The sequence below is a fragment of the Littorina saxatilis genome, linkage group LG15, assembly GCF_037325665.1.
Source record: "Littorina saxatilis isolate snail1 linkage group LG15, US_GU_Lsax_2.0, whole genome shotgun sequence".
NCBI lineage: Eukaryota > Metazoa > Mollusca > Gastropoda > Littorinimorpha > Littorinidae > Littorina > Littorina saxatilis.
Window position 1 is genome coordinate 29704190 of NC_090259.1, and position 17120 is coordinate 29721309.

The 17120-nt window shown below is 40.8% G+C and overlaps 2 protein-coding genes across 4 annotated transcripts in view; one reads left to right on the forward strand and one right to left on the reverse strand.

Annotated features, from left to right (window-relative positions):
- LOC138949025 (ubiquitin carboxyl-terminal hydrolase 20-like) overlaps positions 1-1066 on the reverse strand; it is a 38606-nt gene extending 37540 nt beyond the window's left edge. The window contains exons 1-2 of the mRNA XM_070320724.1: positions 939-1066; positions 64-278 (exon numbers count right to left, since the gene is read on the reverse strand). Of these exons, the coding sequence (XP_070176825.1) occupies positions 64-278; positions 939-957 (234 nt within the window). The 5' untranslated portion in view covers positions 958-1066. The remainder of the gene's footprint in view (positions 1-63; positions 279-938) is intronic.
- Positions 1067-1137: 71 nt separating this feature from the next.
- Positions 1138-17120, forward strand: part of LOC138949041 (TRMT1-like protein) — a 322855-nt gene continuing 306872 nt past the window's right edge. For 2 of the 3 annotated variants that reach the window (XR_011450147.1, XR_011450148.1), the window contains exons 1-8: positions 1138-1327; positions 3565-3695; positions 5103-5343; positions 5808-6017; positions 7582-7772; positions 9055-9133; positions 9484-10050; positions 11927-12861. Coding sequence is in view for 1 of the 3 variants with exons in the window: in XM_070320770.1 (XP_070176871.1) it covers positions 1146-1327; positions 3565-3695; positions 5103-5343; positions 5808-6017; positions 7582-7772; positions 9055-9133; positions 9484-10050; positions 11927-12107 (1782 nt within the window). In the remaining 2 variants the exon portion in view is untranslated. Of the gene's footprint in view, positions 1328-3564; positions 3696-5102; positions 5344-5807; positions 6018-7581; positions 7773-9054; positions 9134-9483; positions 10051-11926; positions 13996-17120 lie in introns of those variants that run through there. The other variant, XM_070320770.1, reaches the window with a different exon arrangement.

The following is a 17120-nucleotide window of genomic DNA, read 5'->3' on the forward strand; positions in this document are numbered from 1 at the left end:
TAAGAGAAAACCCTACAAAAATAAACATGTGCTGTAGAACACCACCTTCAAATAGAACAATACCTTTCCATGTACAAGACTGTGATGCTTAGCATTGATGCCACATCCAACGTAAGAGCATCCTTTGGCGAGACAAAGCCAGAGATTCTGTCCTTTAATTGTGCAAGTGTCACACTCAGGTTTGTCGCTCCTTCGCCGCTGAATCTCTTCCCAGCACAGAGCTGGGGACACAATTCTAATGTGTGTGCAAGAAGATTTCACTACTGGTCTACGAACCACTGTAAAAAAGGCAAAGGAAGAAATATATAAATGTGTCAATGTCAGTTATCAGTAAAAAAAAAAAATTTAAATCAGAGTATCTGAGTACACACTGTGGAGCAAAATGTAAGGGCTGAAAAAATCATGTTGATTAAAAAGTGAGGGTAAGTACTAAAATTAAGAGTCAAAGTAAAACTAACAATTAACATTTGCATTATTATTATCAAGTATCAAATAGCTAGTGTAAAGTAAACATATTGATTGGTGAGTTCCATGCAGTTCTGTCTACTGATACTGATAGCTTCACAACATAACAGTAAACACAGAGTGACGCAGCACACTGAGTGACGAAGTCGACAGAGTTATCAGCAACCGGCTAAAGCCAAGGCTTCTAGTTCTACAAACTGAACAGAAGATGCTGACAAACATTTCTAAAAGTATACATACTCGGTTCATTTCTATCTTACACTGATTCACATCTCATGGCGCTTTTAAGCGAACAAAATTCACTAAAATGTACAGTTTTTCACACTCAAAGTCAAATCGTACTGTCATTGCACCAAGCACAATCCGGTTTTTTCGATCATGCATGGCCTGTCGCCGAGTGTCGGTAGGTTTTGAGGCCGGTAAATCAGTAATCGTTTTGCAGCATACAAAGACAAGCGATGAAAATTGTATACCTGGTTCAGGTGAATCCATAGATACCCAGGAAATAACAAAATATGTTAAGCTGTTGCCTGAAACCAATTAAAACGGCAAGAACATATTTTAATGGTTCCTCAATGGATAGTCCAACGACAGACCGGAAATGACAGAGTGCACATTTGGAACCAGATTATTCTAGAAATAGAGCAGTTTTCGAATGCCGTACCGTTTGGGAATTACGTATGGCAGTTGGCGAAGACAACATGGACCTAGACACAGCTCCAAACGGACCAAAGGAGGCTGACAGTACGGCCACCGACAGTACCAGCAATCGTACGGCTGTCACGGAAAATGGGATCACAATCAAACAACCAGACAACAAAAAAGCTCCAGGAAAACACAACCCCAAGCTTTCGATCTTTAGGTGTGAAATTTATTCATGGTGATTTTGAAGATGATCATGCAGAGACGTTGACTCTGAGATACTCACCAGAAGAATGTTCTCACTCCCAGAACTTTCTGCAGATATGCATTTGAATAACGGCGATGTTTCCTTCTTTTCATGCATACACAAATATGGTTTTTTTGTTTTTTTGTGTGTGTGGCTCTTTCCTTCTGTTATTTGGGAATTTGCTATTTCTTTATTGAGAGCTACATGTCTTCTTTATTTTTGTTTTGTTTTGTTGACAAGATATGGGCTACTTAAAGCCAGAAAAAACGTGCAAGTACATAGTATATGTACATATATTATATGTAGCTTAGTTAAAGCTGTGGTCTATTTATGACTTTCCGGGGCTACGAGGTTGAAAAATTGGGACAAAATCATGTACAGATTTCTGTACAGCAAATACTACCCGAAACCCCACCTATACGGTGTGTATGACCTTGAGAGCTTCAGTCAACGCTTGAATTTTGCAGTGGTAACATCCGGTTTGCTCTCGCAGAGCTGAGCATATTTGTCAAGAAGGATCGAGCAGAAAAAAATAAACGACTTGGCAGGGATTTGAACTCGGGGCCTCGAAATGTCGGGGCCGATGTCTTAACCGCTAGGCCACTTCACCAGTGTTGTCAAAGATAAAAAAAATTGATAATTTTATATCATTCTACGCTTGAATTACCATTCATGCGTTGCAAAAACGTAAAAATTGACATTTAAATTTGCCTTTATTTGCAAACATGTTTTACGGAATCGCAGTACATGTTTACACCGTCATGCTACACGACATTCGCGCCATGCAAATAGCTGCGATATCTCTATTTACAACATGCAAGAAAATGACAAGAACAGTAATTGAATCTCTCCAAAGCTCTGTGCAAAATTCAAGCGTTGACTGAAGCTCTCAAGGTCATACACGCCGTATAGGTGGGGTTTCGGGTAGCGTTTGCTGTACAGAATTCTGTACATGATTGTGTCCCTATTTTTCAACCTCGTAGCCCCGGAAAGTCATAAATAGACCACAGCTTTAAAGTCAGCAAAGCATACATTAGTTTGATATGGGATTTTGAATTCACTTGACGCTATTTGAACCAGGGCGGGCCGGAGGATGTTAAGTAACAGCCCTAATGTATTATGTATAGCTCTAAACTTTAATCTGCCACCAAAATAAAGGGGTCGTCACACTATTGTGATTCAATCGTACAATACAAGATGATCGTCAGTTGACTCGCTGCATGCAGCAACCGGTCACAGTCACACGGCTCAAATTCATTGCACGCGAGCAGACGTTTTTTGGCGAAGCAGGTTTTCAATGACTGCCGATGTTCAAACATCAATCGCTCTCATCCTTTCAAAAAGTACCTTTCAGCGCATTAAGGCCTTCGCGGGAAAGATATATCTATATATATTAGTTAATATTCACTACCAAAGCTTCCCGGTTGCGAGTGAATCACAGCTCGTTCGTATGCAATAATTCCACCGTGTGATTAAAAATAATGTTTCTGAAATAATTGTCCGTAATTGTACATTCAATCAATCAATCAATATGAGGCTTATATCGCGCGTATTCCGTGGGTAAAGTTCTAAGCGCAGGGATTTATTTTTATTTTTTATTTTTATTTTATGCAATTTATATCGCGCACATATTCAAGGCGCAGGGATTTATTTATGCCGTGTGAGATGGAATTTTTTTTTACACAATACATCACGCATTCACATCGGCCAGCAGATAATACTGCTACTAATTGAGATTATAATAATGAGAGGGGGCCAGGCCTAGGAAATTACATATTAATTTTTGAAACATCAGGTTAAAATATCTATATTTGTTAAAGGTTGGGGGATGGGGAGTTGTTCATTTGCAAACTTGGTACTGGTAATTAAGGCAAGAATTTTGCAAGGATTTTTTTTTCAACAAATTTGCTGAATGTATTACTGTAGAATTTTTGGCAATGTTTGAAAGTTTAAGGTAGCCCTTGGTATTACTTTTCCCCACTGTTTGGCTGCTCGATCTGCTGAAATTAACAAATTGTTAGTAATGTTACCGCAACTTGAAGTAAGTTCAGGCATTTCTCTGACTGCTATCGCCTAATGAAAGCGCTGTATAACTATTAAGGTTAAGTTTGTGTTACAAAGACTTTGAAACTTACTTGGCTTGGGGTGGTGCAGGTTTTAAACATGAACAACATTCCTGTTTTCTCATAAAAATTTTTAATTTATTTCAGAGAGGTTGCTCTAGCAACAGCCCACGCTTATGCCAAGGACCATGTACAGAGACAGTTGGCAATGGTTCCCAGTGACGATGCAGAGAATGGCAGACGACAGTATTTTGCTTGTGACCTGATAACGCAATCAGGTAGGATTAAAGAGGCAATAATATTGATACAGTATCACTTTCTCCTGAGGCTGGGGTGTAATATTTGTTGGTAAAAGCAGATAGACATACTTGTACCATGAAAGCGAGATCACTCACTTGAGCCTGAAATTGAAGCCATCTTGAACACCTAATAATTCATGTACCGTATTTGACGGACTACAAGCCGCGACTTTTAAAAAAAAAAAATTTGCATTGCGGCTTATAAAAAGATGCGGCTAAAACGTTACCTAAACTTGAATAGCATTCACCTAATGGAAGTCGCCACGGATTTTCATTTTGCTCGATTAGCGATTACCGGTACTTTATTAGCTCTCTACTCAAGACTCGGCGCTTTTCTCTTTCTTTCGCGGATTTTCGTTTGTCAACAAGTCGTTGTGACAAGACAGAGAAACACCAGATGTATCAGGATCTCGCGCGCGCGAGATTTCGTTTTTTTGTGTCTCACGATAGTTGGAGGAGCGAGAGCCGCCATGTTGTGTTTTCGTCTGCTCAAAATGTGCGCAAAAGTCGTAAATCATCCCAAAAAAGCTTATTCTGGGCGGGACTACATGTGTGTGTTGGTTACAAATTGTGTGTGTGTGATATTTTTCTTCAAACTTTTTCACTTTTCTTCTTTGTTTCACTTGTTTATTCTCGGAGCCGATTTCGCCAAATACCGTACTTTCGTTTGCCTGGTTGTTTTGATTGATTGACACGATCTGATTATATTTTTTTCGACGGCGGCTAATATAGTGACGCGGCCTATACGTGGCTCGTCCCAATTTTTTTGTTAAAAGTCGGGGGTGCGGCTTATAAAACGGTGCGTCTTGTAATCCGTCAAATACGGTAGTTGGAAATGCGCCATCTGCCATCTTGGTTGCATTTGTGCAGACGCCAACAATTTGACATGCTGATATATGTGCTACGAGGCACAAGCTGGGCAAGACCACATTGTGTCACAATTCCTTGTGTCACGTTTTGATGAATTTGACGTTCCGTGGGGGTGTTGAAGCAAGTTTCTGACTTCTAGTTCCATAGTAGATGTAAGACCAAAGAGTGATCTCTCTTTTACAGTAGCTCTGGTGAAAGTTAAACACTTTCACTGGAATTTGACGTTCTGTTTAACCTTCAGGAGAATGCATCTAATTGCAAGACCATTTGGACCTAAAACTACTAAAAACCGTAACGAGTATCTTTTGAATGTCTTTTTGAGTTTGCATAATTAACTGGAGCAGTATGTTTGCTTACAAATTTATTCAGAACACCTGTTATTTTCAGCCTCTGCTGATGCCTTTTCCTGTCAATTTAAACCCGCGCCTTACAAAGAAAAAACGTGTCCAGCACACTTCCAAGACTCCCATTTCTCAAGTTTCTTGTCATTTCTTTCACCTGTGTTTAATTTTTCAGGTATCGCAGGTTTGCAGTGGAAGCGTCATATCGGTGAAGACATTCACGTCACTGCTGTGGAGCAGAGAGATTCCAAACAGCTACAGGACAACATCAAGAGCAACGGTATCACCTCCTCCACTCTCCCCCAAGACCCAAAACGGCCAGCAGGAATGATGTTACCTCAACAGGGTCCATCACAAATTCACCTGGCAGAGTGTGATCCATCTGCACTGATGCTCCTTGAAGCGTTTGACTTTGTGTATGTACATGATTGTGTGTAAATATCTGTGTGTGTGTGTGTGTGTGTGTGTGTGCATGTGTATATTTGTGTGTGTGTGCATATATTTGTGTGTGTGTGTGTGTACATACATGTTTGCTTGTGTGAATGTGAGTATGCAGGTCTCTTGCATAGTTAAGACTTTAGAGGTAACGGATAGAACATATTTGTATAGATCTGGTGCAGAAGTAGGTGATCATCGAAGTCTGCCAAATTGTGTGTGAAAGTCCAATGTCTTTGAAAGTTTTGAAGCTGACAAAATTAATATTGCATCTGCAACAAATCTTCAGAACTCTTCTCGTAAAACTAAATCTACATCTGTGTCTGAACAGGATAATCATCTTTGTACTTTATGGAAATGTGTTTCTTGCATTCATGGTAATCGCTTCACATTACAGCCATAATTTTGTGAAAAAAATCAAATAGATGATTGATTTTGTTGCCAGCTATGTGGACCCTCACAAGAATCCGTCACCGTACTTCAGCACCCTTTTCCGCAATGTGAGAAACAACGGCGTGGTCTGCATCGTGGTGCCAGACACCATGCAGTTTGCCCGATCTCCCCACGTTGTGCGACGATATTTTGGTGCCAACTGCATCAAAACAGGGTACATGAAAGAGCTTGCTGTTCGAATCATCTTGGCAGCGCTTGCAACGTAAGTTTACAGAAGTCTGCTGCTTGTGATTGCTGCTATTTTAGGTAGAGTTCTGAAAACGGCGTATGGCTGCCTAAATGGCGGGGTAAAAAACGGTCATACACGTAAAATTCCACTCGTGCAAAAAACACGAGTGTACGTGGGAGTTTCAGCCCACGAACGCAGAAGAAGAAGAAGGTAGAGTTCTAATGTAACATTTTTTTTTTACTCTGTTGCTTTGCTGGTCCAGTCAGAACAATTCAACTTGCAGATGGTACTTCATGTACATTTATTTCTCAACTGAAGTGACTTAAACTGCTTTTATAGGAGAGCTGGTTATATTGCCATTCCTAAATTGTTCTTTTTATTCTGTGATAATAAAGAATTGGTTTCTGACAAAAACATTGCTTCCTAATTTATCGAAAAATAGAAAAATGAACAGGTCATTATAAAATTATAACACTAACTGTTCAAATAAGAAAACACACCAGTAACCAGGTTAGGTTATACCTGTTCATAAGTTTTCAACTGGATTCAGCTTTACCTGGCTGTGGTTTGTACATGTACGTGTACCGTAAAGTACCTTGTAAGCGCCCAGTATCGAGTAAGCGCCCACCCCCCACTTTTAGTCCAAAACCATGCACAGGGTATAGTACCTTGTAAGCGCCCACCCCCCACTTTACACCATTGAAATCAGGGGAAATACAAATTCCGCACTTGATCTGCTAGTTTTGTGAATGATTTCCCTTTCTTGCAAACCCTGTCAAATGCCTGCAAGTCAATGATTACAAGATGCCGCGGATCAAATCGTACACCGTTACATGCTGTCAGCTCTTGACTATTTGGATAATAACGCCAATGGAAATGTGTCGCAAACATCAAATGAGTTTGGGGTAGATAGAAAAAGGATACGAGAATCGCGAAAGAATCGCGATACCCTGTTACGTTGTCACCAGGCCGAAAAGGAAAAGAAGAAGCTCTCTCTCCGATCTCTCTCTCTCTCTGATCGCTCTCTCTGATTTCTCTCTCTCTCTCTGTGATCTCTCTCTCTGATTTCTCTCTCTCTCTCTCTCTCTCTCTCTCTCTCTCTCTCTCTCTCTCTCTCTCTCTCTTTCTGCCGAAAACAGTCTTTGGCCAAGTAAAATAGACTGCTGCCCATATCCAGAAGACGTACCCCTTGTTCAAGGGAAACAGAGACACAGTGCGGCCGACAGCGGAACCTCTGCAGACAAGAACAGGATGCGACGACATTTGTCTCCCCAAGCTCTTCTCAGTAATGACAATACGAACAAGAAAAACAATGGAACATGAAAAAAGAAAGAAGATATGATTACGATGTGATCAAAGATCACATTTCTTACTGAAAACTGCTCGTGCAAAGGGTGTAGTACCTAGTAAGCGCCCACCCCCTACTTTGGGTCGGAATTGGTGCACAGGGGGGGTGGGCGCTTACAAGGTACTTTACGGTAATTGCAGATCTGAAGTTTGCTGAGCTAACTCAATGAACAGTATATCTGGCAGCATTTTATTTACCACAGTTGATCAGAATGACCCCAGAGCTGTTTTGTTGTTGTTTCTTTGCTAGGGAAGCAGCCAGGTGTAACAAGGGTATGACAGTGTTGTACTCCATAACAATGGAGGACTTTCTGCTGCTCTGTGTGCGGATGGTGCGAGGTCCAAAGCTTGCTGACGCCACACTACAAAACATCGGACATGTTCTGCACTGCCGCATCTGTGAGGAGAGAGTTTTCTACCCTGAAGTGATTGCACCCATTGGTAAGTACAGGCAAACCCCGCCAGAACTCTGAAAAAATTAGATCTTAAAAAGAAGAGAGTATTAAAGATGGACTACTGTGATTGCCAATTTAGCCCTTCACATGCTCAAAGAAGAGTGAACGTTTTTTTAAAGGTTGTTCAGTATGTCCGCAAACCACACAGGGGGTCATACCGTGAGAGTGCCTTTATCAGGTTACTGTAATCATGACATTCATATTTTCTGTTCAAGAGGATGTCATTTCTTACAACATCAAGCTGGGCATACCCTGATGTTTTCCTCATAATAATAGCTAGATTATGATTTTATTTTAACTGAATTCAAAAGACTCGAAACTTTAGTTACCAAAAGCTGAAGTACAGTGGAGTCCGGGTACAACGAATCTCAAGGGAGATACATTTTAGTTCGTTATATCAGTAATTCGCTGTAGAGTTTTCAACCCTAAATGGCCTCAAGACAAGTTTTCCCACTCACCTTCAAATGATCGTCCCATCGATCTTTCCTTGGAGAGTACAATCTCTGCATGTTTTCAACAGCTTCATAATATAATCTGCAGAGAGGCATAGTTCATATGTTCACTTTACTGTAATTTTAGAAGTAAAATTTAAAAAGTCGTGTAAAAGCATGTACCGTATTTTCCGGGTCATAAGGCGTGTATCAAAATACGAAAAAAATCAAAGAGACCGCCTGAGTACCAGTCAAACTTGTGATAATGCATGTTTCAGCTACTAGGTACTACCCTTGCCATGTTTCCTCTCAAGACATCAAAGAGACCGCCCCATAGGTTAAACTCGGTCACTGACCCCCGTGCAGGAAGTGTTTCCTCTCTCAGATATATGACAGGGGAACCACCTCTCATAGCTAAAACTGGGTCATTGACCCCTGGGAAGAAGGTCAGTGTCAAGGCATCACAATGGACCTGCCTTTGATCTCGCGGCACACACAGAGCACACATATTTCCACTCTGTATTCTTCCTTTGATGTGCGGCTTAATATTTTCATTCTTCGACCGTTTGAGCCTTGTGACTTTTAGAGACAAAACGGCCCTGGGGGGATGAAAACATGTTTGTTATAAGAGGGGATCGTTATGCAAATGAGTTCAAAAGGTTCGTTGTAGCCGGAAAGTAACAAGTAAGAAATAGAAGGCTGTCTGCCGGGAAATCAATGGCAGTTCGTTAAAAGCGGGATTTCGTTATACCCAGGTTCGTTATAGCTGGACTCCACTGTACCAAGTGAATATTTTGTGAGAAGAGAAGTAATTTGAGCATTCTATCTCTGTTCCAGAGGACCCTTACAGTCTAATACAGTGTGACTGTCAGAAGAACATCCCTGGCAAGACTGGTGTTGTCCTGGGTCCTTTGTGGTAGGTGGATGGGGCTTCTTTCTTTTTGAATGTGTTGTCTTGTTTTTTTCTTTGGGTCTCAAGTTTGATTGTCTACCTGCATATGTAAGTGTCTGTCTGTAAGTTTCTTTGTGTGTGTGTGTGTGTGTGTGTGTGTGTGTGTGTGTGTGTGTGTGTACATATTCATCTCAAGACCTTGACAATCTATGGTTGTTCTCAGCATGTGAATCTCTTATTACTGCTCCTGCTTTGTGAGTTTTTTGCACTTTAGATTTTGTTCGTGTTGTTATCAGCAGAAATATCCAGTTGTTGCAGTCACAGTAAGAATAGTTAACACACGCTCACTGTTTTTCTTTGTTTTGTTTTTCCAGGAAAGGCAGGATTTTTGAATATCCCTGCCTCACCAAGCTAGCTGCTTCAGGAAAAGCTCTCAACCTTACTCATGCTTTCTTCGTTCTCCTTCAACGTGTCATGGAGGACTGCGTGTGTGATACCCCGCCATCCTTGGTCAGCCTCAAGCAAGGTCTTAGCGAAGAACTAGCACTCGTGGTGAATTCTACCAATGGGGAGTCGTCGAAGACAGAAGAAGACAAAGGACTACGTTCTGGGGAAAACGACTTCTCTGTGAAAAAGAAGAGTTTGCAAGAAGGTTCAAAAGACAATGATTGTGCAGTTTCATCTAAAATTGGAGACGGCGATGTTTCACAGCGTGAGAGCCAGTTGCCTGATGCAAGTGAAACAACTGTCAGTGATTCTGGTGACATAGCAAGCGTAGATGCTGACTGTGCAGAAAACGGAGGTGTGAAAAGAAGCGCCCCCGAGTCTGAAGTTGACATCTCTCCAAGAAAACTGAAGCGCTTGAAAAGCATCAATGAACCAGCACCCTGCTTCTTCTACAACGTTCACAGCAAAAGGCTCGGCAAGGAACACCTTCCAAAGTAAGTCTATGGTGTGATTGTGTGTGTGTGTGTCTGTCTGTTTGTCTGTCTGTTTGTCTGTCTGTCTGCTTGCCTTTTAAGGCTTATCAGCGAAGTTCTTCAGAAAGAAGGGACATCATTTGGCATTGGCAGTCAGCAAAATGCTCAAACTTATTTCAAATCCTCAAAAACAGGCCATCCTCCTCCGAAAGCGGCGTATGGCTGCCTTAATGGCGGGGTAAAAACGGTCATACACGTAAAATTCCACTCGTGCAAAAACACGAGTGTACGTGGGAGTTTCAGCCCACGAACGCAGAAGAAGAAGAAGAAGAAAAGGCCATCCTTTCTGCAAAATAGTGATAGTTTTCATGGTGGTGGAAAGGTGACGCCAAGAACTGCCCTATCATCAGAAAATTGGGAAAACTTGTGCGGCCATTTTGCCATGGAAAATATAAATCACAGCAACATCCCTGTAATGCTTTGATTATGATGAGACTTTTATTTGTAGCTGTTCCTTGATCTGTTCTTCAAAACTAAGGTTCCTTGCAGTGTGTGGGTAGGGTATGTGAGGGAAATTTAAAAGATTGAAATGGAGACTCTTTTCTTGTGTAGTGAATGTATATAATATAAGCATGGTTTCCCCGAATTATCCCATTTAGATTTGGGAATGGGGTAGTAGTAGGGTGAGAGCATGAGAATGTTAAACTTCAATTAAGTATGGGATGTGTGATGGGGCGGGGATGTAGCTCAGTCGGTAGCGCGCTGGATTTGTATCCAGTTGGCCGCTGTCGGCGTGAGTTCGTCCCCACGGTAACGCGTTCGGCGAGAGATTTATTTCTCAGAGTCAACTTTGTGTGCAGACTCTCCTCGGTGTCCGAACACCCCCGTGTGTACACGCAAGCACAAGACCAAGTGCGCACGAAAAAGATCCTGTAATCCATGTCAGAGTTCGGTGGGTTATAGAAACACGAAAATACCCAGCATGCTTCCTCCGAAAACGGCGTATGGCTGCCTAAATGGCGGGGTAAAAAATGGTCATACACGTAAAATTCCACTCGTGCAAAAAACACGAGTGTACGTGGGAGTTTCAGCCCACGAACGCAGAAGAAGAAGAAGGATGTGTGATTTTTTGCATTCCAAAGCATCTATACAAAAGGTACACAGAGAAAGTATTTTATGTTGCTGTAATTATATTTAAATTGATGTCGTTGATCAGTTTTTGAGTCACTTGAGAAAATGTGACTCTATGTAATCGGTCAGTGTTAGTCTGTCCGGCCGGCCGGCCGTAGACACCACCTTAACGTTGGACTTTTCTCGGAAACTATCAAAGCGATCGGGCTCATATTTTGTTTAGTCGTGACCTCCAATGACCTCTACACTTTAACGATGGTTTCATTGACCTTTGACCTTTTTCAAGGTCACAGGTCAGCGTCAAAGGAAAAATTAGACATTTTATATCTTTGACAAAGTTCATCGGATGTGATTGAAACTTTGTAGGATTATTCTTTACATCAAAGTATTTACATCTGTAGCCTTTTACGAACGTTATCAGAAAAACAAGGGAGATAACTAGCCTTTTCTGTTCGGCAACACACAACTTAACGTTGGGCTTTTCTCGGAAACTATAAAAGTGACCGGGCTCAAATTTTATGTGAACGTGGCTCATTGTGTTGTGAATAGCAATTTCTTCCTGTCCATCTGATGCCTCATATAATATTCAGAACTGCAAAAGTGACTCGATCGAGCGTTTGCTCTTCTTGTTATAGATGGGTGTGCTTGGCGGGAGTGAATGTTTCTTAACTGCAAAGTCAAGGCAAATTCCCAACCTTGGGCAATTAAAGATTCTGTATTTTGTACACTAGTAAAAACTGCAAGTTTTGCCTTTGTTCATTTTCAGGCAGCAAGCGATCATCGAACGTCTGAGGGCCCATGGGTACAGGTGCTGCAGAACACACTTTGAGAAGTACGCTATTCGCACCAGCGCCAACTTGAAGACCTTGACCGCCCTTCTGGGCACTGGGGAAAGCAAGGTTTTGTACGTCAAAGGCAACCAAGCGGAGACCTTAACTGCTCGGTGAAAGTATGAGCTAGGGCCAGACCTTAACTGCTCGGTGAGAATAGGGAACATGAGCTAGGGACATTCTTTCTGACGTTTGTTTATGTGACAAGATCTGTGACAAAAAATATTAAAAACAAAACAACTCAAAGACAACTGAGAGAAGATCTGAACTACTTGGTGAGAAAAGGGGAGCCATATTTTCTTTTTTCCAAGTCATATTTATCTGCTTTTTGAAAAGAAGAAGTGAGGAGCGTGGTGAAGGGCATGAGACGCAGACAACAAAAGAAAACAAACGAAGAATGAAAATTATCTGTCCATGGAGAGAGAAAATTACACCACGGCAGAATATACCATAACAACAAAAGAGAACAAGTTGAAGTAACTTTGCATTGTTGATGACATGATGTTTGCTGGTTTGTTTGTTTATTATTATTTGGTTTTGGGGTTCATAAAGTGCTATTGGTAAAAACAAGCTCAATCTTTTAATCACATAACCGTTTTAAACGGTATATTGATTTTTTAATGGTAGGCAAATGTTCAGATGTGTATGTGCACATACATATATGTGACCCTCCACCACGGAATGAGTCGCATGTCACCTTTGCATGATTTTCATATTTTTACATTTTCCTTAAGAGTTTTTTATGCTCTATCCAGTGGTGAAAACCGTTGTAGAAAAGAGTTATAAGCCTGTGACTAAGGTGACCCTCACACTGTTACCAGACACTCCCCGGACAGTCCTTTGTACTGGAAACTTGCATTCTCCCAGTAAGGTAATAATTATATTGTACTACGTTGCAAGCCCCTGGAGCAAATTTTTGATTAGTGCTTTTGTGAACTCTTGGACACTATTCAGTCTATCAGTACCAAATTTGGCAAGATGGTGTATGATGACAAGGCCCCAAAAAACATACATAGCATCTTGACCTTGCTTCAAGGTCAAGGTCGCAGGGGCCATAAATGTTGCCTAAAAAACAGCTATTTTTCACATTTTTCACATTTTCTCTGAAGTTTTTGAGATTGAATACCTCACCTACATATGATATATAGGGCAAAGTAAGCCCCATCTTTTGATACCAGTTTGGTTTACCTTGCTTCAAGGTCAAGGTCACAGGAGCTCTTCAAAGTTGGATTGTATACATATTTTGAAGTGACCTTGACCCTGAACTATGGAAGATAACTGTTTCAAACTTAAAAATTATGTGGGGCACATGTTATGCTTTCATCATGAGACACATTTGGTCACATATGATCAAGGTCAAGGTCACTTTGACCCTTATGAAATGTGACCAAAATAAGGTAGTGAACCACTAAAAGTGACCATATCTCATGGTAGAAAGAGCCAATAAGCACCATTGTACTTCCTATGTCTTGAATTAACAGCTTTGTGTTGCATGACCTTGGATGACCTTGACCTTGGGTCAAGGTCACATGTATTTTGGTAGGAAAAATGTGTAAAGCAGTTCTTAGTGTATGATGTCATTGCTAGGTTTAGTTACCCTAAAGGTCGAGGTCAAGCATGTGAGTCGTATGGGCTTTGCCCTTCTTGTCATGGTTTCTTTGAGGATGTTAACAGCAATTTCTGTGTGCATAAGGTATGTTAGGTTGTTTGTGTTGGTGAACAAAATACCGAATTCCAGGTGTAATATTTATTTTGTTATTCAATTGTATATTTCTTATTGAGTTTTGGGGAAGCGCTGTAGTTGCAGACAAAAGGCAGCATGCCAGCACTTAGTGAAATTTTATTGACCATTGAATTTATTGCTTGCGAAGTTAGTTAGGAGTTGTTGAAAGAAGTTAATGGTGTTTTATTTGAAGTTAATGGATGAGACATATCTGCGTATTTTAAAAGTGTTGATAGTTGATGTTTTGCTTCAAAGTTATTGATTAAACTGAATGATATTTGATATTCTTTTCTTTTTTGAATGAATAAGGGGGTTGTGTTAGTGCATGTCTGGGTGAATGTGCCCGTATGCATGTGTGAGTGTATGTACAGTGTGTGGGTCAGTTTATCCAAAGAGAGCATGTGTAAAATCAAAAATCTACTGAGAAACATTAAAAGAAATTGATTTGCATTTCGCCATTTGACACACTTGCCATGTCTATTATCTGTATGGCAAGAATGAAATCAGGTTTCAGATGCTTGCGCTCCCATCTCTGTCTTGCACATGCACACACACACACACACACACACACACACATTAGAACATCTAAAATATGGACAAATAGTTCCTTGCTTATCGAATACAGTGCCCTTAAGACTGGGATGTTTATCATTATACCGTCTTTGTGTGTGTGTGTGTGTGTGTGTGTGTGTGTGTGTGCAGGTCAGAGGTATACATGTATTCTCAAATCTAAACTCAGGTTGGATAAATGGGACACACACACACTGGCACACACGGTTTCACACTCACACTTACATACACACACATATATATATATATATATATATATATATATATATGTACACACACACACACGCACACTGTCTCGCACATACACTAACACACACGTCAAATATTGGGACCATCAAAAAATTAATTTTAAACAATCTATGGCGATGTTGCAGCCACGGTCACTGCATCTTCTTCTAGTAATTGTACTGTGACCTAATGGAGATTGCTCAATTGAAATTTTTGGTAATGCCTTATTTTTACATTTAGTCAAGTTGTTTGAACATAGACGGGGAATCGAGACGAGGGTCATGGTGTATGTGTGTACGTTTGTGTGTGTGTGTGTGCGTGTAGATCTATTCCGAGGAAACTACTGGGCCGATCTTCATGAAACTTTACACAAACAATCTTCCAGATGATATCCCCAGAAGTTTTTTCCATTTTATTTTGTAAAGGTCTTTGATGACGTCATATCCGACTTTTAGTGAAAGTTGAGGCGGCACTGTCACGCCCTAGTTTTTTTTACCATATTGATTCAGGGCCGGACTACCGGGGGGGTTATGGGGGTTGCGCAACCCCCCCCCCCCCCCCCCTAGCCTAAACATGTACCTCACTTATTTAAAACATTTTTTATTATTGTTTATTTTATGCTGTTTCATGCAAGGAGCGACCATTTTCCTATCTTAGAATATGACCTACCCATCAGCTTCAGGGGGCTTTGCCCCCTGACCCCCACAAGGGGCTGTGCCCCTTGACCCCGCCCGGGAGGAACATCCCCCTGGACCACCACTGGCAACCCCTCCCCTCCTCTTTGCCTAGTCCGGCCCTGTGATTGAAGGCTGGACTTTGGTATTGCATTTCAGCTTGAAGGCTCACAAACTAATGAATGAGTTTGGTCATTAAAAATCATGAAAGTCGCTTGTTCATTTCAGTGCTTGTTATTCTCTCAGGTGCCAGGAGAAAAGGTTCCGTACAACTCTCGCTTACTCTATTACACATGTCGTATGCATTAAGAGCGATTACTTCCCTTTGGTTATTTGATATCTTAACATCGCTCTGCCTCATTCTGTTTGAAATTAAAACTAAATTGTTAGATATGAATCCAAAAATAATTTCCTCTTATTCTTCATTTCCTGATACCAAACCACATAAATATATGTTATATTCGAATTAAAGACAATTTCAAAATATGACAATTTGAATTTAAATTTAAATTTCTGAAATTGATTTGAAAACATAGATATATGTTATGTTTGGATTCAAAACAAGCTTAGAAACTTAAAAAGAATAGAGATACATGTACAGAAAAGCAGGCTATCCTGCTAAACGCATCTGCTACTACTAGTACTAGTAGATCTACACTATAATGGCTTGTAAATTTCACTGCGTTTTACAAGTGCACCGATGATACTGATATTGTCTTGTTGAAAACATGCAGTGCGTTCAGTTTCATTCTGTGAGTTCAACAGATTGACTAAATGTAGTAATTAACCACATGCAGTTTATTCTTCAGAAAAATGCACACAAAAAATGGGTTGGGTTCGGTGATTTGTACATAAACGTCTTCCTCGCGATAGATTCGCTGATTATTTCGTCTTATGAAGCCGTCATCAACACGAACACAATGATTGCAGAAGCAAACTCTGTACCTACACGACCGAGACGTCACAAGACTGATTATTTCACAGCTGCAATGTGAATAGAGAACAAAGACGTTTTGGGTAAGCTTACTCACGTCAGACTGACAAGCTAGGAACAGACGGAAAATTCCGAACAAAAGTAAATGACGTCAAAGTCTCTTTCGCTTTGCGTGTAACTTTGTCATGACGTATACGGTGTGACGCGTTCGGCTGTTCTATCAGTTCAATGGCTGCGTGTTGCCCCGCCGGTGTGAACTCCTACGGCCAAGTCGTTTTTGTGGTTTATTTCGCATTTAGGTCCCAGGTAACATTATGAAGTTTTAATACGATCAATCGGACCTATTATCAAGTTAGTGTATCAACTTTTGAACGAACTGCGCCCAGTAGTTTCCCAGCAATAAGCTGTTAAGTGGAGAAAGACACACACAAAGTCTGCTGAGCCCAAGTACTACTCTGTTATAAGTATGTCAGTCTACAACTGAAAAAATGTGCTAGAACTGCTGGCTAAAGAATTAGCACTGAAGTGCGAAAAACACGTCAATGTATTGACGAATAATACTAGTTTTGAATTCCTAAAAAAAAAAACCGGACACTGATCAATTTGTATTTTTGGCGGGAACTGATTACCTCCCATGCATTCTTCTTTTTGAATGAAGAGTGCGTTCGGTTTGTCTCCGCGTTCTCATTTTACCGAAACCAAATAATCATAATCATGTGTACGCAGAGAGTGTTTCTAACAGCAGCAGCCTTCTGCCATTAGTTTGTTTTGCTGCAACAAGACAAGAAGATATTTTCGTTTTTTTCTTCAAACCACGTCGCCTGTCGGCTGCTTTTTAAACCACAGAACATTCCGTTTCTATTGCGTCTGACTCAAACTCTAAAAATATCGTCTGCAACCAGCGCGGCAAGATCGTGTTAGGTGACGTGCTTCATTGTAGGTTCCTTTACTTCTTTTTCAACGAAATTCTTCGGAAATGTGACAATCATTTGCACTCACGT